Source organism: Protobothrops mucrosquamatus, unplaced genomic scaffold (genome assembly GCF_001527695.2).
Source record: "Protobothrops mucrosquamatus isolate PMUCROS unplaced genomic scaffold, P.Mucros_1.0 scaffold201, whole genome shotgun sequence".
NCBI lineage: Eukaryota > Metazoa > Chordata > Lepidosauria > Squamata > Viperidae > Protobothrops > Protobothrops mucrosquamatus.
The window spans coordinates 283,629-306,244 of record NW_015386556.1 but is presented as its reverse complement, the minus strand read 5'-3'; the positions used below and the strand labels follow the sequence as shown (position 1 = coordinate 306,244).

The following is a 22,616-nucleotide window of genomic DNA, read 5'->3' as shown; positions in this document are numbered from 1 at the left end:
CGTCACGGTCCCCAGCGCTCCGAGCCCGACCGGCGCGCTGCAGCGGCAGAGCCGCGGAGTCGCCCGCCCGCCCGCTCATCCCCAGTTCGCGAGAGGGGGGGGGGGTTGAGCTTCGCTCTCGGAGAAGGATTTTCGGGTGGGGGGGGAGATAGGCTCAAACCGCTTGTTGTTCCTCCCCCATTCATCCCAGCCTCCAGCCAGCCCTCCCCGAGGCGGGGGTGGGCAACTCGGGGGGGGGGATCGGGTGCACCGAAGCGACCCCGCCTCGCTTGGAGCGTCTCCCCTCGGCCTGGAGAAGGGGCAGTGCAGGGGCTTCAAGCCGGGCAGCCGCCGCAGAGGAGGGCGAGAAGACCGGGAGCTGTGCTAAGGAGGAGGGGGGGACGGTAGAGGGGTAGACCGCCCCGCGAATGAAATGCCCACCAGGCCCGCGGAGGGAAGGGGGAGATGGGTTTCTCTCGCTAGCAAGGGAGACGGGAAGGCTGTGGGTGAACTCTCTGGTCCTTGGCTCCTTCCGCTTTATTCATTCCTCCCCCTCCCCCCCCCCAGACCTTCCTAAGGGCCAGTTGATCCTGTTGGTTTGTGTGCAGGCGCACACACGTGCCAGGGTTAAGGCTGCATGCCCAAATATTCCCTCATGAAAACCCCCAAAACAATAAGCACTACCCTACCCTTTTGCAAAGGGGGGGGGTCCTTCACTGCCAGATTTCTCTGGACAAAGCAGAACAGCCTCCCCCGGCATCCTTTCTGAAGCCCTCCAGAGGACTAGCTGTATTTGGGGGGGAGGTATAACTCGGGCAGGGGTCCTCCACGTCTGCCACCTTCAAGCCCCCGGTTTGTTCTGGTCTCTGGGGGACAGAGAGGGCCCCCCTGGGAGTCCCCAGGTTCCATACCTCATGGCAGCTTCGTAGGAAGCGCTGCAGCTCCAGGTGGTCAGTGAGGCGCAGCATCCAGGTGTTGGCCAGCTGGACATTTTGTCTGCTCCTGCAAGGGGAGCAAACTGGTCAACCTAGTCAGCTTCCTCCCCAGGAGGATTCTGCCTGGCACATGGAGCCTTGCCCCCTTCCTGCCCCCTTTTCGGCCTTCCTGGTATCTGACCCAGCCAGGCCCCCTTTTTCCTTAGCGAGGGGATATGGAGGCAGGGCTAGGCTTCAGACCCCTTTGCATCCAGGGAAGTGTTCCTCCAAATTTCTCTGGGCTCCAAGAAGCCCCTCTCCATCAACCTCTCAACAGCCAAGCCTGAGCTGGATTTGAATTAGTAGTAAGTGACTCCCCCTGCACAAACCTATTAAAATGCCATGAGAAAATACAGCATCTGCATCCTTTTTAAGAACCCAAATCACCATAAGTCCAAAGACTGTGATATCGATTGGACAAATAGACGATGACAGTGGTGGTAAAAATCCCCCCCCCAAGGGACACCTGTGTCCCTCCCGCTTTGGGCTAAAAAAAAAGCACAGTTGAGCTGCTGTTTCTATCTGGAGCAGGAAACTAGATTTGGGATCTGACACCATTTAAGATATCAAAATAAATTAGCACTTGGCCTTCTGCAAAGAGAAGCTTCCAATGGAGAGGAAGAGTAGAAGCAGTCCTTCGCACCATGGACGGTTCCTTCGGAACCCCAGCCCTCCTCCACCTTAGTGGGTCTAGCTCCTTGCTTGGACCCAAGGCCTGGGAGCTGTGGGGAATGCAGCCAGACAGTCACCTGGGGGAGATTGAGAGCCACCTGGTCTGCAGGTGGGGGGATGCCTTCCCCAACCAGCAGCATCCAACGTTGCAAACGGCCACAGCTCCACCACAGCTCCTCGAGGCACTCGGTGGGGGAAGGCATGGGGAGGAATTGGCGTTTATTTCTCTGGGGCCTGAGAGTGTGCCCCGCCCCACAGGTGGAGCTTTTTCCCTTTGGTCAATGCCTTCCTCAGGCCTAGCAGCTTGGGGCCCTGTCGCAAAAGCTGTGAGGTGCTGCCTGCAGCCCCCCTCCTCATTGCACAGCCTACACAACTGGGGCTGGCCAAGGGTTCGCCTGCCCCTAGTCAGCAAGGCTGGGCTCAGTCAGAGGGAGAGTGGCAGGGAATGGCTTGCGTCCACCCTGGGATTCTGACCCGGGCAGGGATGGGAAGGGACCTCCCAGCACTCTGTTCAGCAGAAGACCTTCTGGGCAGGTCCTGTGGGTTTTGCATTTGGGGGGGGGTGTTCTGCTGACCACCTGCTTACTTTGCCTGGAGGGTCTCCATTTTGTCCTTCACCGGCTCACTATAGAGGTTGCCCTGGCGAATCAGGCTCTCGCCCGCCTTGAGAGCCACGGTGGTCTTTTGCATCTGGAGCTCCATGGTGGTCATGAATTCTTTCTGCTTCTTGATCGCCTTCTCCACCCCTTCCACAGTTGTGGGCAGCTCTGTGTGATCCAGTGTGGCTTCCTGCAACAATGCCAAAGAGGGGCTGAGGCCTTGGCTGTCAAAATCCTCCTATTCCCTTCAGCTGGTTGAGCTACTTCTATGGAGACTTTCTGCAAGAACTGCTGAAGTCAGGCCGGGGGGCCAGGAGACCCCAACTGCATCATCCACAAGGCTAACCCCCCCTTAACACATTACTTGAAGGCTTTGCAAAGCCTCAGGATGCCGTGCACAGGATAAACCTGCGTGAAAACAAAACCAGAAGCAGCATAACACAGATAAGGCTAGCATGCTGCAAAGTTTTAGGCGGGGGGGGGGGGACGTGCCCTGGATGACACTACAAGGCAGCCAGTTAGAAAATGCACAACACTCTTTGAGTTTTGTTCTAGGTGGAAAAGTGTTCAGGGCAAGCCAATGAAAAGGCTGATATGGTCAAGGCTGGAGATAATAAAAGAGCAAAATATTATACTAGAATTTATTTGATATTGAAATGGGAGGAAAAGTCCCATTTGCTAAAAAGTCAAACTTTCTGTATGGTGGTAGCTCTCCTTCAGCCCCCCCCCTGAGCAGAAAGAAATAGCTGTAGGTAGGAAAGGAAACCCCCCAACGGTTCCAGGGATACCCCCACTTTACTCCAGCTTCCTTTGCTAGTACAGGATAACATCTGGGGATCCAGCTGCCTCTTTCCCCGAGAAAACCCTGCTCTTACCTGAACAAGCCATCTTACTGAAGGACACATCCCCAAACATTTGCCCAGGGAAGCCGCTGGCCTTCTGAAATTGGCCAAGAAGGAGCCAGCCAGTTGGTGCAGCATTTTTCTCCAAAGGAAAAGCATGGGACCACCCTGTCCTGAACAGCTGCCAGAGTGCCCACTCCTCAGGGGAGGAGGCAGGCCTGCGCTCAGAAGAGCCGAGGTTGGTGGGCTTGGGTCCAACAGCTGTGAGAGTCTCGCTCAACGGCCAGGGGCCAGCTGGGGGCGCAACCAGAGAAAGGATGGAATTGCCTGCCCCTGCCTCCGCTGGGGAGAGGCCAGAGCCCTCTTCGAAGTGCAAAGTGGGGGGTGGTGGAAGGAGGGGCCTGCAGCTGAAGGAGAGAAAGAGGCAGAGCCGGACTCTGAAACCCTGGCTCAAGAAAGGCAGCGCTCAGAGTCAGTAGAAGCTTCTGAGAGACTGCAAGCCAACCAAGTTCCTTGGCATAGGAGGAGTAAAAAGAAGAGAAAAGAAGCCAGAACTCTGAAACTCCCAGTGGCCTCATCTTCTCCCAGGAGGGAACTGTAGCCTGAGCTGGTGATGGATAACAAGGGAAGGGAGAGCTGGCGCTGGCGCCTGGCAAAGATTTAGCTAATTTAAGCAGCCTGCAGGGCAGGAGGAACTGCGCTCTAGGGATGGGGTGGGGCGCCGGAGGGCAAGTGGGAAAGACACCTCTGCATGGGCTGCAATTATCCCTCAGCTGCTGCTCTTCTTCACACACCCCCACCCCCGTTCGGATCAGGGCCCGGCCTCAGGGATGGTGGGCCACAGTTGCACCAACTCCTTGCAACCCTCTGATGTGGACAGGACGCTTCTGCTCTGCAATGCCATGAAGGCCAGAGAGAAATGCCTTCCCACCCCCCAAGCATCCCCCCAGGCAGGAAGGGCCCTGCAGGGTTTCCTTAAAGGAGGCAGCTGTCCTTGGCTCACTTCCTGCGTAAAAGGTTTCTTTTTAAATAAGGATATAGGAAGCTTTGTGTTGAGAAATGTCCAGAACGTTTTCAAGCTCCAAATGCCCAACATTGTTATTCTTTTGGCATACAAAGGCTTAAAATGCATCTGGAAATCTGCCGTAATTTATCTGAGAAGACAACAAACCTGAATGTAAGGCAACCCCACCTCCAAAGACAGAACCAGGAATAAAAGCAGACAGAAATCCTACGCTCTCACCCCTTGCCAACCTCTCTTAAATGAGTGCCAGCAATGCTCCTATATGGGTTACATGATGCTTGTCAGAAGCTGAATTTATCAAGGAAAAGCTGATTAAAATACCTCATCCCTTCCTCTTCCTCGTTGGGAAGGGGCTTAGCGTATATTAAGGGTGGACATTCAGTGAAAGTCCAGCCAGACTTGGCGGATGTGCCTGCTGACAAGAACGCGCCCCCCAGCTGCCAGCCCCCCCCCCGACCTGCAGAGAAGAGAAACTCAAACAAGGCACGGCCCTGCATGACCGCAAACCCCCCCCCCCGCCTCACTTCCTTTTTAAATCCTGGATTGCACTTCAGCATCTGATGTCTGGTGAGGTGCAGGAAGAGTTTCTTGCCACTTAATAAACTCTGTTGGTCAGAAAAGAAGCTACGCCATTTCTGATTTTGGATTACTCATTCAAGGCTCATGTCAATTACTAAAAGAAGGTTGCATCAGCCAGGATGAGATGGGAGAACGCCTTCTGTTTGCCCACCGTTTCCAGAAGGGGACGTGGCCACACACAGCAGAGCGTTGTGGAGGGCGTCTCTTCCTGCACCCAGGCCTCACCTGCTCTCCAAAGAAGGCTCTGTTTTGTAGGGGCTGAAGGAGGCGAGAAAGCCGCTGGTGACCACCAGCTCAGGATTCGGCGCTCGGGTGAACCAACAGCAATCCGATTCACACCTCATCCCAGGATTAATGTCCATTGCAAACTAGGGGGCGGCATTCATACAACCTGCTATGCTTAGCCACAGTTAGCCCTTTGCGAACTGGCCATCTGGCAGCATAGGACCAAGATTGTTGTACAAACCCAGCAAGGGGATAAATTCGGTATCCAAACTCAGCCTGTTGCATGCTTTCAGCCGGTATGAGTGAATCTACCCCAGGGGCCACGTGTCCTGCCAGGCCAGAGTGTCTTCCGCTCTGTCCCTAACCTCAAACTGGCTGAGGTTGGCTTGGCAACTTTGGCCCCTTAGCCCAAGCAGGCAGGTTCTCTGTGTCTGGGGACAAGCCCCATATTCTCAGCCACTGGCCAGACTGTTCAGAGGGTGCCAAAGGCCGGGGAAAGCTAGAATAACCCCTCTTTAGTGGGGCACAGAGTCAAGGGATGGTGCAGACCTGGCTAAGCCCCATGGCTGTTGGCCAAGCCCCTCAGGGCAGCTTCCCTTCAGAGCAGGCCCCTTCTGAGCTCCCCAGGGCTGAGAAGCAGGGAAGTCGGCAGCCTCCTCCGAAGCCAGAGGGGTGACTGGCAGGCAGGAGGCCCTCTCAGTTCTGCCTCCTCAGTTCCAACTGCAGCCCTGGGGTGGCGCTGTGCCCCATCTGCCCCGCAGCAGAGGAGGGTGATGCCAGGCTGCAGCGAGGATTACCTGGTTGTACAGACAAACTTCGGCCTGCTTGGCATCACGCAGGAAGAGGAAGAAGATGTGTGCCTGCACCAGGACCTCCCGGCGGTGCTCCCAGCTCTCCAGCAGCTTGTTCCAGCCCACCTCCAGCTTCTGCAGCCACTGCTGGAGGGACAGGTAGGGCAGCTCAGCTTCCTCCAGCGCCAGCACATCATTGACAGCCTGGATCTTGGCATAATCCTCCTCGTAGCGGCTGATCTCCTCTTTGAGCAGAGTGTGCTGGTGAAGCAGCCGCTCGGCCTCTGAGAGATCCCCTGGCAGCTCCTCCCCAGGCGAGGCCACGGCGGCCTGCGTCTTCACCAGCCAGGTCAGGAAGCCGTCCAGGTCCTGGATGAACTGCTGCAGCCTGCAAGGAGAGGCTGGGGCAGTGAGAGGCCTCCTGAGACACCCTTGCCCCAATCGGCCTCCCTGGCCGCTTCTGTTGGCCATCTGTGGTGAGCCCCACGGCCTGCCCCCTCAGCCACTGGCCCCGCTGACCTGCTGGCCACCGTCAGTGAATCCTCACAGCCCTGCAGAGTCTTCTTCAAAGCCTCCCACTCCTCACTGATCTCCTCAAACTGCATGAGAACCTCCATGGCCTGGGCGGGGTGGGTGGTGGCCAAGGACTCCCCCTCCTGCTGCAGCTCAACCAGCCGGGGCTCCAGCAGCACCAGGGCCGCTTCGATGGTGGAGAGGCGACGCTGGAGCGAGAGGACGCTGCCCAGATCACCACTGCTGTACTGGGTGGACTCGATGGCCTTGCGCTTCTCCCGGATCCGAGACTTGATCTCACTGCATTCCAGCAGGTAGTTCTGGATCTTCAGAATGGAGCTGAGGTGATTCTTCTTATCGTCCACCAGCTCCACCACTCGGTTCCATCTAGTCACCCCACGGGACCAGGAAAAGGGTAACAAATACGGGAAAGGTCATGATGAGGGTATGGGAAGAAGAAACAGGTTTGGCTCCCCTCTGCCCAGCACCTGGGTGGGCCAGCAGGGTCTGGACCTTGGGGCAAGGCTGTGTCCAGCTGTGACTGATTAAAGGAGCACTGGAGTCCCTGATTAGGGTTCTGTTCAGAGCTTGAGGAAGGAATGTGGGCGAGAGAGATAGTGGACACACGGTACTGTGCCCGGCTTCAAGAAAGGTCATCCTCTCCTGGCCAAGCATGCAGGGATTCCTTGTAGGGGGAAAGAGATACAACTGCTCCCCCTCCTGCAGTGTTTGGCTCTGGCAACCCCAGGCCAAGCATCCAGGGGTCGAGGGAGACAGGACAGAGGGGAAGCTGTGGTGAGCTGACAAGGGGCAATGCCTGAGTGTCGCCAGCAGCCTGTCCCTCTTTCCTTGCTTGCTCTCAGTGAAGCAGCCCAAAGGGACTCAGGTCTGAAAAGAGAGAGTAGCACCCGGGTCCCTGAAGGGTTTTCTGGGGACAAAATAGGAGAAGCTGCCACTCTCCTTCCCCCTGCCTGTATGTGGATCAGAGCGGTGGTCACTGACCTTCATGCCGGATGTTCAGCTGGGCTGCCCTCCCCCTCCAGCGCAGGGCACTTCCTACCTGCTGTTGAGATGGTCCTGGCAGGATCGGACTTCAGAGGAACTAGGGTGGCCCCCATCAACCAGCTGCTGAACAATTTGGTTAACATCCAGAATACGACCCATCAGGCTGTTCATCTCTTGGTCGAGGCTTTCAAACCTGTGTGAGAAGGGAGGTGAGATCAGCCCAACTCTCCCTGAAAAGACAGACAACCTGGGTGGGATGAGGCAGGGGGGGGGAGAAGCAGAAGTACAAAGGAAAGAAGAGGGAAAGGGGCTTGGGCTCTGAACAATCCCCTCCCCAACTTTCTCTCCACTGTCCCCCCTACCGGTGCTGGACCGCCTCCACGTCCTCCAGCTTCTCTGGCACTTCCATCCGGTTGAGCCATTGCTCCTTCTCATCAAGCCAGATCTCGCAGGCATTCACCTCGCCAAAGAGGTGGTACACGGCCAGGGCGTCCTGGAGCCACTGGCACCGCAGCATGGCCACCTCAGCCACCTCATCATACAGCTGCTCCACTTCCACGATGCGGATCTGCACCTCCATGGTCTCATGGTACTCGGGGGCCAGGGTGGCCAGCTGCTTCCGCAGGGCCAGGACCGCCGCCCGGTGCTTGTCAATTTCCTGCATCACCCCCTTGTGCTTCTTCACCAGCGAGTGGGTGGAGTGTTCGTCGTGTCCAAAGTCATCACTGGAGACCAGGCGGTAGGCGTCCTGCAGCCAGGCCACCAAGTCATCCGTGTCAGCGCTGAACTGGTGGAAGCTTAAGGCCCCTTGCAGCTTCTGCAGGTGGCTGGCTGCCAGCCCCTCCAGCTTCTTCCAGTGCAGGCGCACGTCCCGGATCTTCTCCTGCACGTTGCCCAGGCCGAAGCGCTTCCGCAGCAAGGCCTGCTCACCCTGTCGCATGGCTGCCTGCAGCAGGGAGCGGCGGCCGCTCAGCTCGCTCAGGAGCAGGTTGTGCTTGCTCAGCAGCTTGGCCACGCTGTCCAGGTCCTTGCCGAAGCTCTGGGAGGACGACAGGATGCGCTCCTTCTCCCGCACCCAGGCCTCGGCCTCTTCCACCTCCTGCAGAAAGGACCACAGCTGGCGAGAGGCCTCCAGCTCCTTCCGCCGCTTGGACGCCAGCTCCTGCAGCCGTTCCTGGCAGCCCTGGACGTGGCTGACGCGGTTGCAAATAATCTGGGGGTCGCAAGGCTGGTAGCCTGGGGGGGAAGGACGACCGGCACACATGGTGAGAGCCTGCACTATGAGCCCACAAGTGCCCTCCCGCCACTGGCCAAGGCCAACCAGGCCCCGAGGATCACCTTGCAGCTCCGAGAACTTGAGGGCTGCGGCGTTGAGAGCCTGGACCCGGTCCTGCTGCGCAGACAAGTCGGCCTCCAGCAAGCTGTGCTTCTGCAGCAGGTCCTCCACCTCCAGAAGGTGCTTCCCAAACTCCTTTGATGCCAGCTGGGCCTGCCAGGGTGATCAGGCATGAATGCCAGTGGCAAGACTTGTGGCTTCTTTTCCTAAGAGAGGCCACGGCAGCACCTGCAGGAGCCACACTAAGCCTCTGCTGGCCCAGGGGATGGACCAACTCTAGGGTGCCCCAGGTGGGCTTCTCTGAGTAGGAGAGAAGCCTGAGTCGGTGCATGCTGTTCCTGCTCTGGGGAGAAAACATGCCAGGGAGCCATGAATTTCCTCTGGACCAGGCCAAGGTGGAAGGGATCCGGGGGGGCGCTCTGTCTCCAGGCACAGAAGGATGGCACACTCTGACTTCCGCCTAAAGAACAGGGTGGCCCCTGACTGGGTTCTTTTTACTCTCTGTGCATTTTTTGGGGGGGGGTGGTGTTGTGTGATGTTGCACACCACTCAGTGTTCTTTGAGTTCAGGTGTCATAATGTACGTGTCCAGGTACACGAATGCAGCTGGCAGGATTCAGCTTGGCAAAATGGCAGGGGGCAGGACCCACCTTCCAGCTGGTCTCCCCTGTGTTACTGAGCAGGGAACGCGGAGATTGCCTGCCCACCCCACCTCCCCAAGCTCCCTCAGGAGGCCCTGGGTAGGACCCAGACCTGCATGTCCTCCATCCAGTCAATCATGTAGACCATCTCCTGGAAAATCTTCTGCAGGGCGACATTTTGCTCCAGGCGGGTGCGCCGAGCACTGACCAGCTCTGTCAGAAGTCCCCACTGGCGCAGGATGTTGTCCTTCTGGGCAATGATGCGCCTGCTGTCGTAGTAGCCCTCAGACTCCACTTCCTGGGCCAGCTCCAGCACCACCTGGATGCGCTCCTGGTAGGAGGAGATATCTGCCTCAATTGCCTCGTGCTTCTTCATGGCAGCCTCTACGGCAGGCAGGTCACAGCCAAAGTTGTCCTGAGAGGAGGAAATGTGAACTGGTGAGCAGATCTTGCACCTGCACAGAGTGCCTTTTGAGCAAGCTAGTGGCTCTCTTGCCTTCCCTCAGAATTTGGAAATAAGGGTCCTTCGGAAAGGCTCCATGAGCTACTATCTCCATGGACCCCCCTCCCCAGGAAATCCTGCCCTGCTGGCCCCCAATGGCTGCCTAGGCTCTTGAGCTGACCCACCTCTGCTCCTCTTCATCCTTGCTTGGACCCAGCCCGTGCTTCCTGGAAGCCTTTTCCCCAGCTGTCCCCACCAAGGCCAGCGGCCCCCTCTTTTAAAAATGCCCCCCAGAGCTGAGCTCCCTGGGACTTTCTAGTGAGGGACAGTATAAAGTTGTTGCTGGGCATTGAGAAAGCTTCGCTATGGGGACCCTCAGGGTACCTCAGCCCACCCCAGTCTTACTACCTGAGAGACCAGCCGCTGGTTCTCGTTCAGCCAAGTTTCCCGCATGACGGCTTTGTGGTCAAAACGCTGGGCCAGCAGCTCCAACTTCTCCTGACGGATGAGCTCAGCGCGCAGGGCCACTTCCCGTTCATGCTCTGCCTTCTCCAGCTGCGCCCAGGCCTGGCAAGAGCGATTGAGAGAGAGAAGAGAGCCAGAGAGAGGAGAGGGAGGAGGGAGGGAAAGGGAGGGCCTGCCAGAGTCAAGACAGGCCATCTGACTACCTGCATCTCTTTACCTTGTTGATATCCGAGATGCTCTTTCCCTCCTTGGGGACGTACAGTTTGCGATTATTGGCGCGGAGTTTGCTCTGGATGGAGAAAAGCAAAACCTCCAGGTTCCCCTTCTCCTGAAACCTGCAGGCAAAGGGCACAGGGTCAGCCCGGCCAGAGTGGACTGCCCCCCACTCCGAGCAAGCAGGGAAGGTGGCAGCAGCAGCCTTGGGGGACACACAGGGGCCCGGAGTGTGAGCCCTAACGGAAGAAAGCAGGCCCCTCCTGAGAGGCTCACTTGACGGGCTTCTCCAGGGTGCAGAAGGCGGTGAAGGCTTGCAGCTGGTGCTGGACCCCCGACAGGGAGTTGGCAAACTTCTGGTTGGTGATAAAGGGGATGGTGATCTCGATCCACTCCAGTAACTCGCTGGCCAGAGACTCATAACGCTCTATGATCTTCTCGATCTCCAGCACTTGGTCCAGCACCTGGATCAGGAGTGGGGGAGACTTAGGGTTAGGGTTGTGAAATCCCCCCATGCTCTTGGCAGCAAGCAGATACTCCCTAGGGCATCTGCACAATTGATCCAGCTGCCACGCGGCCTTGAGCACCCCTCAACTCCTCCTCTACAGCCAGTCAGTGCTGCCAATTCCTCCAGGCGCCTGTTTCTGGGACCTTCTGCTCTTCAGCCAGGCTGCCTGGCCAGATGGTCACCCAAGAGGTCCTGGCAGACCAATGGTTGCCATCAGACACTCACGTTCCTCCTGGAGCTGGACGAGGCTCCTTCCTTTCAGGGACCACGCTGAGCTGCTGAGCATATGAAATATCCCACCCAGGCTGGGTGTTTGTGTGTGTGTGTTGGGGGGTGTTTCCTTGCTCTGGGCCAGCACGGGGGCAACGTGGGCCAGTGCCTCTGAGAGCCGCGCCTGCCAGGCTCACCTTTCCTATTCGCTTCCCCTCCACAGCTAACGCCTTCATCTTGGAGAAATAATGGTAGAAAGACACCACGTAGGTAAGAACGGACTTCTCATCTGGATGTTCTACATTGACATCTGTGGGGAGGAGGAGGAGGAGGAGGAGGAGGAGGAGGAGGAGAGAAAGTGCGGCAGCCGAGGAGCCATCCAGGAGGGAGGCCAAAGTCTCCCCTCCACGGCTGGCCAACAAGGGTTTGAGGGGCAGACCCTGGACAGGTTCAGACCCACCATTGTTCCGGGAAAGGGGCTTGGGCAGCCACCCTACTGCCACCCCAATCACTTTGCAGGATGTTGTGAGATGGGAATGGATGCTGGGGGAAGCAGGTTCACGTCTGAGGTTCCCCAGGGACCCTTCCATGCTGGGGCAGATCCTGGCACAGCCTTCCAGGATCAGCAGGGACAGATCAGCCCATCCCCCAGCTTTGTCTGGGCGCTTTTTGCACTCAAACAATGGCTCTTTGGCCCTTTGAGGCCCTGCCACTTGGGGGGCTGGGTTCAGCACCCCTACCCCCGTCAGACCAAAAGAAGCAGGGCGCTGCACCCGTCTCCTGGCCTCTCTTAGCCCAAGAGATGGGCTACACCTTTCTTTCAGCAACCCCAAGGGGCAGCTGCCAGACTCCCCCACAAAAGGGCCACCCCCCTGGAGAGGAGCCTCTTCAGCTGCTGCCTTTGAGCTGGAGCATCGAGGGCCACGGAGCCCACCGGGCAGAGAGCTCTCTTGGGGAGAAAAACTCTCGCCTGGTAGACAGAAAGGAGCGGCAGGTGGGGCCACTCCACTTCAGATTAAAAGGCCATAACTGAAGTTGAATCCTGGCAAACCAGGAAACATTGCTTAAGAAGCCCAGATCAAAGGGGAGAGGAGCCACAACGTGCAGACTGGCAGCAGACAGGCGAGAAACCAGTTTCTCTGCTGGACACTGACTGAGGGGCTCTTTCCCAGCCCATTTCAAGCACTGTGGAGGGCAGGGCAGCGACCGGGCAAACCAACTTGGTGCCTGAGATCCTGCCTTCTGGGAAGCATCCAGTGAAAGGGGTCTGCATCTGTCATGGAAAGCTGGGCCTGGCAGAGCTCTGGACCTCCAACCTCCATCCGCACAGACCCCCCAACTGCAGTTGCCAAGAACCTTTCCCGGCTCAGAGCTGCCTCCCACCTCCCAAGGCCAGGAAGGGCCTTCCTTTCTCCAGGAGTCTTGGGCAGGAAAGCCAGGGTGTGCCCTCCAAGGCCAATTCGGGGCCTTACCCTCGGGGTCCAGCAGTTTAGCCAGGCCCAGCTGCTGTTCAGCAGTGTTGAAGGCCTGCTGGAGATTATAGACTGCATTGGATTTGGTCAACTTCTTGAAGTCAATGATGTCCGGCCTGGGGAGGAAACAGAAGGCCTCCTGAGGGGCTGGATCTATCCAGGGTGGGACCGAGAGAGCATTTCTCCTCATGGCACCGGACCTACCCTTAGCCTGGGCCAAAGTCCACGAGAAGCCCCCTTCATTTTGCAGCTGGCCAATTGCCAGCTCCTGCAGGAGGCCACCTGACCGCCCCAGGCCCTGGCTGGAGAGAGCAGCTCCCGGACAGCAGCCCTCCAGCCGTGCTTTCTCCAGAGCCCCCTCAGAGCCTCCTCACCTGTGCCTGTGGATGAGAGCGCTGAAGGCCAGCCCGTCCCGCCAGCTGGTGGTGAAGTTCTGAATGTTAACCTCAGGGTAACTGAAAAGGAGGAGGAGCCTCTTCTGAACCAGGGCGGTTTAGGATGGGGAGGGGACCTTGCTGCCCCCTCCACGCCAGCAGGCAGCTGCAGGACCCCAGGGATCACCTGCCCAGGACAGGCGATTCCACGATTCCATGACATGTGCAAACACTGGCTCACAGCATCGTCACCTCTTGGCTGCCAGGACTCGGCCGCCTCAGAGACACCTGGACCTTGTTCAGGACTCACCCTGCCGTCTTCATTTGGCACCAGAGCAAGAGGGCATCCTTGGCCGAGCGGGTCTCTCGGCTGTCTTCTGTTTCAATTTTAATCACCTGGATCTGGGAGGGGGAAGCAGGAGAGGGGGGTCCTTTGGCCCTCCTCTCTCCAAAGCTCACCTGTGTCCAGCCCCCTCCCCCCGAGTTTTCATTTCCATAGGTGCCTTCCCTGACATGCCCTAGAAACCAGCCAGCTCCCTCCCTCTCTTGCCCAGGCCGTCCACCCTTCCCCAAACTCTCTGCGACCTGCACAGAATGTTGTTCCGGAGAGCTTTGGGAGACAAGAAAATCTCCAGGTTGCTCCAGGTCTCACTTGGAATCCTCCAGCAGCAGCTGGCCCAGCTGCCCAGGCATGGCCCCATCTGTCAGCCCCTCTGGAAGAGCTGCCCTCTTACCCTACCTGGAATCTCAGGATGATGGTCCAGATGAGGCCCAGGGTCAGGCGGTGGTTGCCATCCACAATGTCATGAGAACCCACGTTCTCCAGGTGGACTCTCTGCTCCTTCAGGAATTGCAGGGCTTTGTCCACATTTTCCAGGGAGTGGATCCGCATCCTCCCCCGGGTGGGTTTGGGCTGCCACAGAAGCCAATCAAAATATTACTGCTCCCATCAAGGCACAGTCTAAGCACATTCAGAATTGACATGTACAAATAACCTTTAAAACTGCACAATTGCAATAAAATTAAAATGCTGTCACAGCATAAGTAACACTGATAGTTAGTTCTTGACTTATGACCAATAGTATAATGCCCATTCAAAGTTACAACAGATTTGAAAAAAAGTTACTCACAACCCATCTTCAAAGGCACAATCGTAGCATCGTATTCTGGCAATTGACTTGCATTTACAATCGGTTGCAGAATTCCAGAATTTGGTTAAGAGATTTACAACAAAACAGCCCCGTCTTCTGCCTTTACCAACCACTCTTCTACCAGCCCCCTTCCCTCCCTTCACTGCCTTCCCTTTCAGGGCTCAGCCCCCCCCCTTTGGCCCTGGGGCCTGAAGTTACCCAGCAAAAATCAAGGGGGCTCCAACTGTCTCAAAAGCTCACCCCCCTTTACAGGAGCGACCAGCCTCTCTGGCCCTAAGAGGCATACCTCCCTCCATCCTGCGGGGCAATCATCCCTGAAAAAGCTGAGAGACCCCCTTACCAGCTGCTCCCCAGACAGAACTTCCAGCAGCTTGGTCAGTAGGTATCCATCCCTCAGGTCTGTGTAGAGGTCGCTGATTCGGCAGGAGACCTGGCCCAGGTGGGAGTTGATCCACTTGGTGAAAGTCTTCTTCTGCACTGCATCTCGCTCGTCTGACAAAATTCACGGGGAGGGGGGGGCATTAGGCCAATCTCTCACCCCGCAGAGAGCCCACCAGCTCCTCTGGAAGCTCAAGGGCCATCCTCAAGAGAGGGCTTGGCTTGAGGGCCATCCCACCCCAGTGCGCTTTTCATTCTCATTGACCCAGGGGGCTTCTGGGGGAAGGACCACAGCTGCAGCCACGGGGGGCCCTGGTGTTGCTTAAACACAGAGAGGTGACAGCCACAGTGGGGCCCAATCCCAGACTGCCCAGCATTACCTTCTCACTCTTCCTGGTACTAGACTTTTATTCCCAGAGCCTTGCCCCATGGAGATTCCTGGGAGTTGGTCCAGCAATCCCATTCCACCACCACCACCACCACCACCACCATCCCGTGGGTTTCAGGGCTCAGCTTCAGGTAGGCACACCTGCCAACCAGGCTTGGCTCTGCCCCTCCCCACACTCCGCACTTAAGGAAGATCCCTCTGAAATAAAACCCCTCCTCTTTATTTAAAAATCCATTGGCTGCACCATTTCAGAGGGGAAGCACCCTCACTCAGCCCCATTTCGGTGCCCCTCCCCATCGCTAAGGTATACTTTCCTGCCCAACAAGAGGAGCCCAGGTGGAAGGCAGCCCTACCCGCGAGGGCCTTGATCCGTGAGCATTCGAAGAGCTTGACAGTGGCCGTAGCCTCCTCCCAAGGCCGGGGGTGGGGAGAGTCGGTGCCCTCCCATCGGGTATTGTTGAGTTGCTGCTGGGCCTCCTGATTATCCAGCTGAACCGGTGTAATATTTGCCATGTTGCTGCTTTCCTGGGAGCCCCATAAAGGGGTGACATGAACCCCTGAAGCTGCACCCGCCACTTACATGCTGAGTTCAGAATTCCAAAGAAAGAATGAAAAAGAAAATGGCAGCTGTTAAAGGGAGCGCCTGTAGGGCACATCTGCTTTGCCATGCCTACACCTGGTACCAAAGACTGTGCGAGAGGTCACCAACTGGCTGATTCTCTGGTGAGGATGTAGGGGGGCTGGCAGACACCCCCCTTTCAACCAGTCCCCAGTGTAGCCAGCCAGGCAAGGCTGAGAAAAGACACACTACAAGAACATGCAAATCGGTGCATGTTGGCCAGTTTGGCCTTTGCTGTCCCCTGGAGCAGGTGAGAGGGGAGCAGAACTCATTTGTTTGAACCAGCCCCCCCCCTTTCCCTCACGGTGCAACCTGGATACCCTCAAGGCAGCTGGACTGCCTTAATTGGAGGTGGGGGGTCCAAACCCTTCTGCATATGGAAGCCCCACAGGAGCCATGAGTTCCCTCTCCTTCCCTAGGAACTTATCTGGCCCATTCGGAACATGATTGGGAGTCAGAAGTGCCCCCCCCAGGAGGGGAGTCTGTGGCAGCAACAGCTGCAGCTTAGATTATGGAGGGTGGCTGACTCCTGAATCAATGTAGGAAGGGGGGGGGCTGGAAGGACAGAGTCTGACCCCAACAAAAGCCACCCTCTATGGAGCAGCAGGCTTGGAATAGATATTTATTGCTAGGGAAGACAGGCTAAAAGGCAAATTACTTGAAGTCATTTTGAATGCTAAAGAGGTTAATTTAAGCAGCCTTAGAGGATCTGTCTGCAGCTCATTTTAAGACACATCATAAAAGTTGGAAAGAAGACCGGCCCAGGGTGGGTGGGCAGCCAGCCATGCCCCTGGCGCCCCACTAAGCCCAGGTGTCTTCCCAAAGCCCCTTTGGCCCGTAGAGGGGGTGAGTTACCAGGGGGAAAGCCCTCAGGGGGCATTCACAGCATCAGGTCATGGCCACATGGTGTGACAGAATCATTCCTCCCTCCCTATATTTAAGGCAAGGTCCACGTTCAGTGGGTTTTGACAGGTGATTTCAGGAGCCCTGGGGTGCCTGGCCATCTTAAGGAGCCGCTCAGAGAATGGGGTTCCTGGCCCCCTGAGAGTCACCCATCAAGGAAGCCAGGGGCCGGGAAGCAGACGATGGCCGGGCATTGTGGGTGAAGCTTCTATGATAGAGCTCAGCACATGGGGCTGAGTGCAAGGTATGAACGTGAGCCTGGCACCTGCTCCCTTGCTCCAAGGCCCCAGGCAGGGTGCAGGGTGCAGGGAGGGCTCAGGGGAACACCCCCCCCATCCAGCAAACCACCTGATCCCCTGCAGGGGAGCAAGAGGTCCTCTCATCACATTGTTGATGCCCATCATTTGCACCCCATTTGGACACCCCGAATAAGCAGCCCAAATTTTGACAGGTTTGGGAATCTGCAGCTCATCACTGCAAGGCCGAAGGAGAGGTGCTGTTTCATCCCATCCTGGACAGAGAAGGAACCAGATCCCTGGCCTTGTTTTGCAAAAAAGGGCTCAGCAAGGGAGGGATGAAGGGCCTGGATGATCCCCCTCACCCCGCCACCATTTAAGGCCTCCTTCCTTCTATCCTGATGGGGCAGACACAGCCCAGGGTTCAGAAGACCCCTCCTCACCCCGTCAGCAGCCTCCATAGGCTTGCAGGGGGTTCTGCCCCACGGAGGCAAGAGGACCTTTCTGCCCCTACCCCGCCCCGGGGAATGGCTCTGCTGCGGGGACGGGTGACCCCCGAAGGGCGGCTGGGTCCGGAAGTGCTGACCATCTGTTGTGCGCCCCGACTCTCGGCCTGCCCCCTCCCCTCCTGAGAGGCTTCCGGAGAACCGGCTCCGGCTCTTCTCCGCTTCGCTCCCGGTCCTGGTCCTGTCATCAGAGCCCGACGGGGTCCCTCGGGCCTCCTCCCCCGAGCGCAGCCGCGGCCTGGCCAACCTCACCTGAGCACCGGCGACTTGCGGGGCCTCACCCCTCCCTGCCGCCTGAAGCGGCGGCAGCGGCCGGGCGAGATGCTGCTGGCGGGCGCTCTCGACAGCGGTCGCAGGAGCAGAGCAGAGCCGTCCGGCGGTACCGGCCGCGGCCTCGCTATGCCTGTCTCGCTATCGCCGTCCTGGCCCAGCAGCCAATCCAGGAGCGCCGCTCCGCCCCTCCACGAAAGCCGGAGAGCCCCCCCCCCTCCCGCAACCGCCGCGCCCGCTGCAAGGGCCGCTTTCCAGGAGCTGCGGCGGCCCTCCTTCCTCCCGCCGCTCAGCAGCTCCGGAGCACGCGGTCCGGCAGCCCGCGCCCGCCAGGAGAGCTGCCCGGACGGGTCTGCGGCAGCAGGCGGGGGCGAAGCGGCTCACCTTGCGCCAGTCCTTGACTTCCTCCCGTCCGGCCGCCAGCTTCTGGACGCGAGCAGCGGCTGCTGGTGGGAGCGAGGGGCACCGCAGTGCTGGGCGCCCGCGGCTGCGAGTGCCGAGGAGGCGTAGCTCGAATTGGAAAAAAGGGCTGCGCGGCTGTGGCGGAAAGAACCGGAGCAACGCCCGGCAGCTTGGATAAGAAGGCGCGAGCGAGGCGGCGGCTCCTCTCGCCGGTAACTGGGCCGACCACGCCAAATCGGAGTGAGCCGCGATGGAGGGACCCGCATGGCTGACCAGTGCCGCCCGGGGACCGGAGAGCTGCGCGGGGACGCCTTGCCCGAAAGAACTACAGCACAGCCTTGCAGCTTCTGCCTGCCGGCTGGGCTCCCCTTCCCGGTGCTGCGGGTAAGGCCCCTCCTCCCGCCCCTCCCCTCCCGGTCCCTCGGCCTCTCTTTGAGTCACATGCCGTGCCGCGCTGTCCTGTTTTCCCCAAACAGACAAGCCTAAAGCTAAGCCGGGCCGGGCGGGAATTCCCAGGGAGGCGCCCCGACCGAGGGGGCTCAGACTGTAGCCCGCGGCTTGTCTAAACCGTTCCCGCGCCTTTCGAGACGGCCCACGCGGGCGCTTCCCTCGGGCGCCCAGGGCCGGCCAGCGGCTCTTCCGAGCACCCGGGGACGGGAGGCAAGCGTGCCGGCGGAGGAAACGGTTGCTTGTTCCGCTGCGACCCCGAGTGAGCCCGCGGGGGCTCGAGCCCCTGGCCTCCGCTGCGGCTCGCGGGCGCTCTGCTCGCCGCGGGAACCGAAGCGGCGAGGCGTCGCCTTCCGCTGGCCCTACCTCCCCGGGCGGAGCTCCAAGCGGAAGGGCTTGCTTTGGCCTGGGCTGGAGCGACGAGGAGGCAACGACGACGGCATGGAGAAAAGCCGCGCGCCTGGAGGCCCGGTTGCCGCAGCCTGCAAGAAAATCGCCATCTTCGGCGCCACCGGCATGACGGGCCTGGCCACCCTGGCTCAAGCCCTGGAAGCGGGTGAGGCAGGGCAGGGGCGTCAGCCTGCGGGGGGACAGAACAAGCGGGGCACCCGCGAAGGGGCGCATCGTCCCCCGTCTGCGAAAGGACACGCGCGGGAAGCGGCTGCTTCCCCGGAGAAGCGCCCCAGCGGCTGACAACTGGGGGCGGGGGGGGGGAGGCGAATACCGAAGGAGCAGCGGGCAGCTGCTATGTACCGTTTATTTGTTTGCGAAGTGGGGTTGGTGAAGATAAAAGGCATGCATTTCCCCAGTTGGCATTGCACCTGCAAGTTATTCCATGGTGTTGGTGCTACGAGTGAGGCCATAATCCATAGTTTGGTTTCAGGAAATGGCCCAGGTGTGGGAGCTTCCCCTGACCTCTCAGGGCTGGTTTAGCAGGTGATGCCAGCAGACCTGATCCCCAAAGCAGCCCTGTTCCTGTTCCAATGTGCTTGGCAGGCTGAAGGGGCCGGGGCTGGCTAGGCGCTTGGGATGCAAGGCCTTGGCTATCACAAGTCGCCTGGCATCCTCCCCTCCCCTGCTTGCCCTGTGCTGTGCAGTGATAAGGAGGAGAGAGTGGGGCCAGCCCTGCAGGGACCTTGCGGCTTCTTTGGGAGCTGAACTAATTGGCGAGGGGAGAGGGGCTACAATTGTTTTGGTTATGGAAGCCCCCTGAGAAAAGGGGTCCCCAGTGATCCTCTGGATGGGCATCGCAGCCATAACTGTGGAGGGGCTGAGGGCCTTTGGGCCGGTCAGCCCAGGTGGGGAGAGTTGGTGGATTGTAGGATTAGGCTTCTTCTGAGTTCCAAGGTACAATGGTCCTCTGGGCCAGCCATTTGTGAAGCCATGGACGGAAGGGGGAAGGCAAGGTAACTTGAATAGCATAGGGGGGAGAGGGGGAGGGCTTGGATTTCATTTAAGCGGGGCTGAGCTGCCCCATAGATGGGGTTGGTCCTGTGCTCTCAAACTTGGCACAGAGGCAGGGAGAAATGCCAGAATTGCCCAACGCAGCTCTGGTTAATTTTCAAAGGAAAAATGCCTCCACAAGAGAATTAGTTAGAAGGGCCCATTTAAGGATAGCAAGTGGCGTAAAATGTCCTGGAGAATGTTCCAAAAAAGAAAGTTTTACCACACAAGAAATTGCAATACAAAAAATGCTGCCAGGCCAAACAGGTTTAGCGTTTCCTCTGTAATTTATTTCTTAAACATGTGAACAAGCCAAGAAGAAATTTACCTGAAGTTATTTTAAAAAGACAAAGCATTTAATGCTGAACAACCGGAGGAGACAATTAAACGTTAAAGGGAGAGGAAAGTCTTGTGGCCTAAGTGGGGGGAGGGGCAGAAGGACAGGCGAGAGTGCTGGCCAGCAGGGCGGGGGCAGAAATTCCTCCTCTGAACTGTCCCCACCTTGCTCACCCACTCAGGGCAAAGGACTGAAGCCGCCTTCACCCGCCTGCTCTGAGGCTTCCTTTGCTGCTCCCTCCAAGAGCTTTGTGGGAAGACGCCTTGACCAGCTGCTTTCTCTTCCCCCTTGCCAGGCTACCACGTGACGGTGCTGGTACGGGATCCTGTCCGGCTGCCCCCCGAGCTACAGCCAGCACAAGTGGTGGTTGGAGACGTGTTGAACCGGGCAGACGTCGATGGAGCCGTGAGCGGGCAGGACGCTGTGATCATCATCTTGGGCACCCGCAATGACCTCAGTAGGAGTGGTGGCACTTCCTCCCCCGCCTCTCCCTGTTCCGAGGCTTTTGGCTCACATGAGTTTCCTTCTCTGCCTCTCAGGTCCCACCACAATGATGTCCGAAGGCACCCGGAACATCGTGGCATCCATGAAGTCCTGCGGCATCCGCAAAGTGGTGGTCTGTCTCTCAGGTAGGCATCCCGCGCAAAGGTCATGTTCTCCTGCCTCCTGGACAGGACCTCCCGTTGAGTGATGGGTCAGAAAGCACCCCCTTGCTGCCTGTCTGATGGCCCCGGGTTTCCTCGGGGAAAAGAACTGCATTGGGTCTCAGGGAGTTAAGAGAATGGAGAGATGGTTCCAGGCAGCTGGAGATCGTGGAGGCTGGAAGGGGGATGATGGCCTCACCTCTGCTCTTCTCCAGACCAAACAGGGGATGGGCCCCACAGGGTGTGCTGAGCTGCCTGGGATTCCTGCAAGGAGGTTTTTGCCTTCCTTGGTCTCCAGAGTCCTTTCCTTGTTGCTGTTCATCTTGGGCTGTTAAGCTTAGGCTCCCAAGGCCCTTGGACGCTCTCGCCCTCTCCCGCAAAGAGGTGGGCCGAGTTGAGTCGGCCTTGGGCTGCCCTTGCAGGGGAGACCCAGGCACTGCAATGAGGGGTTTCTCTTGGGGCTTTTGCTTGTAGCTTTCCTGATGTGGGACCTGGAAAAAGTTCCCACCAAGCTGCGGCCAGTGACCGAAGACCACATCCGGATGCAGCAGATCCTGAAAGAGTCAGGCCTGGACTGCGTCTATGTCATGCCGCCTCACATTGCAGGTGTGCCCTGGGGAGAGAGCTGGGTGGTCGGAGCACAGTGGCCGGCAACCGCCAGGTCAATCTGGGCACAGGAAGGGTTTGTGACTGTAGAGGTAGTCAGCAAAATCATCCATGCACAAAAAACCATTTTCCACCAGTGGGGTAACCCAGAACCCCCTAATGTAGAAATGTGCCCCATTTTCAGTGCTAAACGAAGAGCGAGCTTGGTCAAAATGCTTCTTTTAAATGCAGCGGGCTCGATCTGGTTATCCCAAGGTAAATAACGCCCAGTGGCCAGATTGGCTTCTGTTGAATGTGTGATAGAACTGCCATTATGGTTTATTCCAGAAATCGGGAAGAAGCCAACTGTGGCTGAGCCAGGGCTGCTCCCTGAATGGCTGGCCCAGTTGGGTTTTGGATATGGCTTCTGGCAATGGGTGTTCTTCCTCCTGCAGGTGACCAGCCCCTCACCGGTGAATACACTGTAACCGTGAACAGCTCGAGTAGCGCCCGAGTCATCTCCAAGCATGACCTGGGGCACTTCTTTCTCAAGTGTCTGACCACGCCTGAGTATGATGGGAAAAATGTCTACCTCTCCAGGCATTATCCCAAGCCATGACCCCTCCTCAGAAGGCCGGAAATCACTGCCTTGGATGCCTTTGCCCCCCTCCGTCCCTTGTGCTACTGAGTGCCTCCCCGCCTCTCGTAGGAAGCCCAGGAGGGCAGCAGATGCCCACCCCAGCGCCCTGCAGCAGGCAGACCAGCTGCCAGCAGCCCCTGTGGGCTGAAGCTCCCCTGAATCCAAATGCAGCTGGGCAGGCTCTGGCTCCTGCGGGGGCCGGTGGTCTGCAACTTCCTCCCCATGGCAGAAAGGACTCTTTGGGCAGCAAGTATTTTTGCTGTAACGAAGAAAGCCTTTGCACAGCGCAAATGGTAGAACCATAGAACAAATGGTCTAGGATCTCCTGCTCGAGCAGAGGGTTGGACTAGAAGACCTCCAAGGTCCCTTCCAACCCTATGATTCTGTGTTCTAAGTGGAAGGCAGTAGCCAAGCCCCTTTCATCAGCAGAGAGCAGGTTGGATGCAGAGGCCACCTTGAAAATTAGGTATCCAGCTATAAACAAACCCATCAGAATTAGTAAAAGGTTGGACGGCAAGTAACAATATCCCCAGGTTAATGTTAATCTTCCTCCTGTGTTGCTAAGAAACCTTAATTCATGTTGATGCTTGCAAAGTTCTGTGCAACTTGAAAGCATACAAAGTATAAGCAGCTAATCAAATAAATACCAAACTATTTGGATGGTAATGCGATCACTTGGATCTAATTAAGAACTGTCTTTGAAGGAGTTTTCAATAATATCTTGCGCTGAACCATTAATTCTTCGTGTTTTGGTTAAAAGGGAGAAGAGTGGAGCGCACGGGGAGATTCTTGCTCCCTGCTAGT

General features: G+C 57.8%; 2 protein-coding genes across 2 annotated transcripts in view; one reads left to right on the top strand and one right to left on the bottom strand.

Annotated features, from left to right (window-relative positions):
• SPTBN4 (spectrin beta, non-erythrocytic 4) overlaps positions 1-15,293 on the bottom strand; it is a 29,313-nt gene extending 14,020 nt beyond the window's left edge. The window contains exons 1-18 of the mRNA XM_015813867.2: positions 15,134-15,293; positions 14,355-14,506; positions 13,603-13,776; positions 13,174-13,265; positions 12,864-12,944; positions 12,490-12,605; positions 11,215-11,327; positions 10,576-10,763; positions 10,304-10,421; positions 10,030-10,188; positions 9,292-9,594; positions 8,542-8,692; positions 7,566-8,439; positions 7,259-7,396; positions 6,205-6,585; positions 5,692-6,073; positions 2,212-2,414; positions 891-981 (exon numbers count right to left, since the gene is read on the bottom strand). Of these exons, the coding sequence (XP_015669353.2) occupies positions 891-981; positions 2,212-2,414; positions 5,692-6,073; positions 6,205-6,585; positions 7,259-7,396; positions 7,566-8,439; positions 8,542-8,692; positions 9,292-9,594; positions 10,030-10,188; positions 10,304-10,421; positions 10,576-10,763; positions 11,215-11,327; positions 12,490-12,605; positions 12,864-12,944; positions 13,174-13,265; positions 13,603-13,776; positions 14,355-14,506; positions 15,134-15,293 (3,876 nt within the window). The remainder of the gene's footprint in view (positions 1-890; positions 982-2,211; positions 2,415-5,691; positions 6,074-6,204; positions 6,586-7,258; positions 7,397-7,565; positions 8,440-8,541; positions 8,693-9,291; positions 9,595-10,029; positions 10,189-10,303; positions 10,422-10,575; positions 10,764-11,214; positions 11,328-12,489; positions 12,606-12,863; positions 12,945-13,173; positions 13,266-13,602; positions 13,777-14,354; positions 14,507-15,133) is intronic.
• A 3,269-nt stretch (positions 15,294-18,562) lies between these two features.
• BLVRB (biliverdin reductase B) lies at positions 18,563-22,501 on the top strand. Its single transcript, XM_015813886.1, has 5 exons — positions 18,563-18,719; positions 20,239-20,400; positions 20,483-20,572; positions 21,062-21,193; positions 21,628-22,501. The coding sequence occupies exons 1-5, from the start codon at positions 18,605-18,607 to the stop codon at positions 21,789-21,791; spliced, it is 663 nt and encodes a 220-aa protein (XP_015669372.1). The 5' UTR covers positions 18,563-18,604; the 3' UTR covers positions 21,792-22,501.
• Positions 22,502-22,616: the final 115 nt, after the last annotated feature.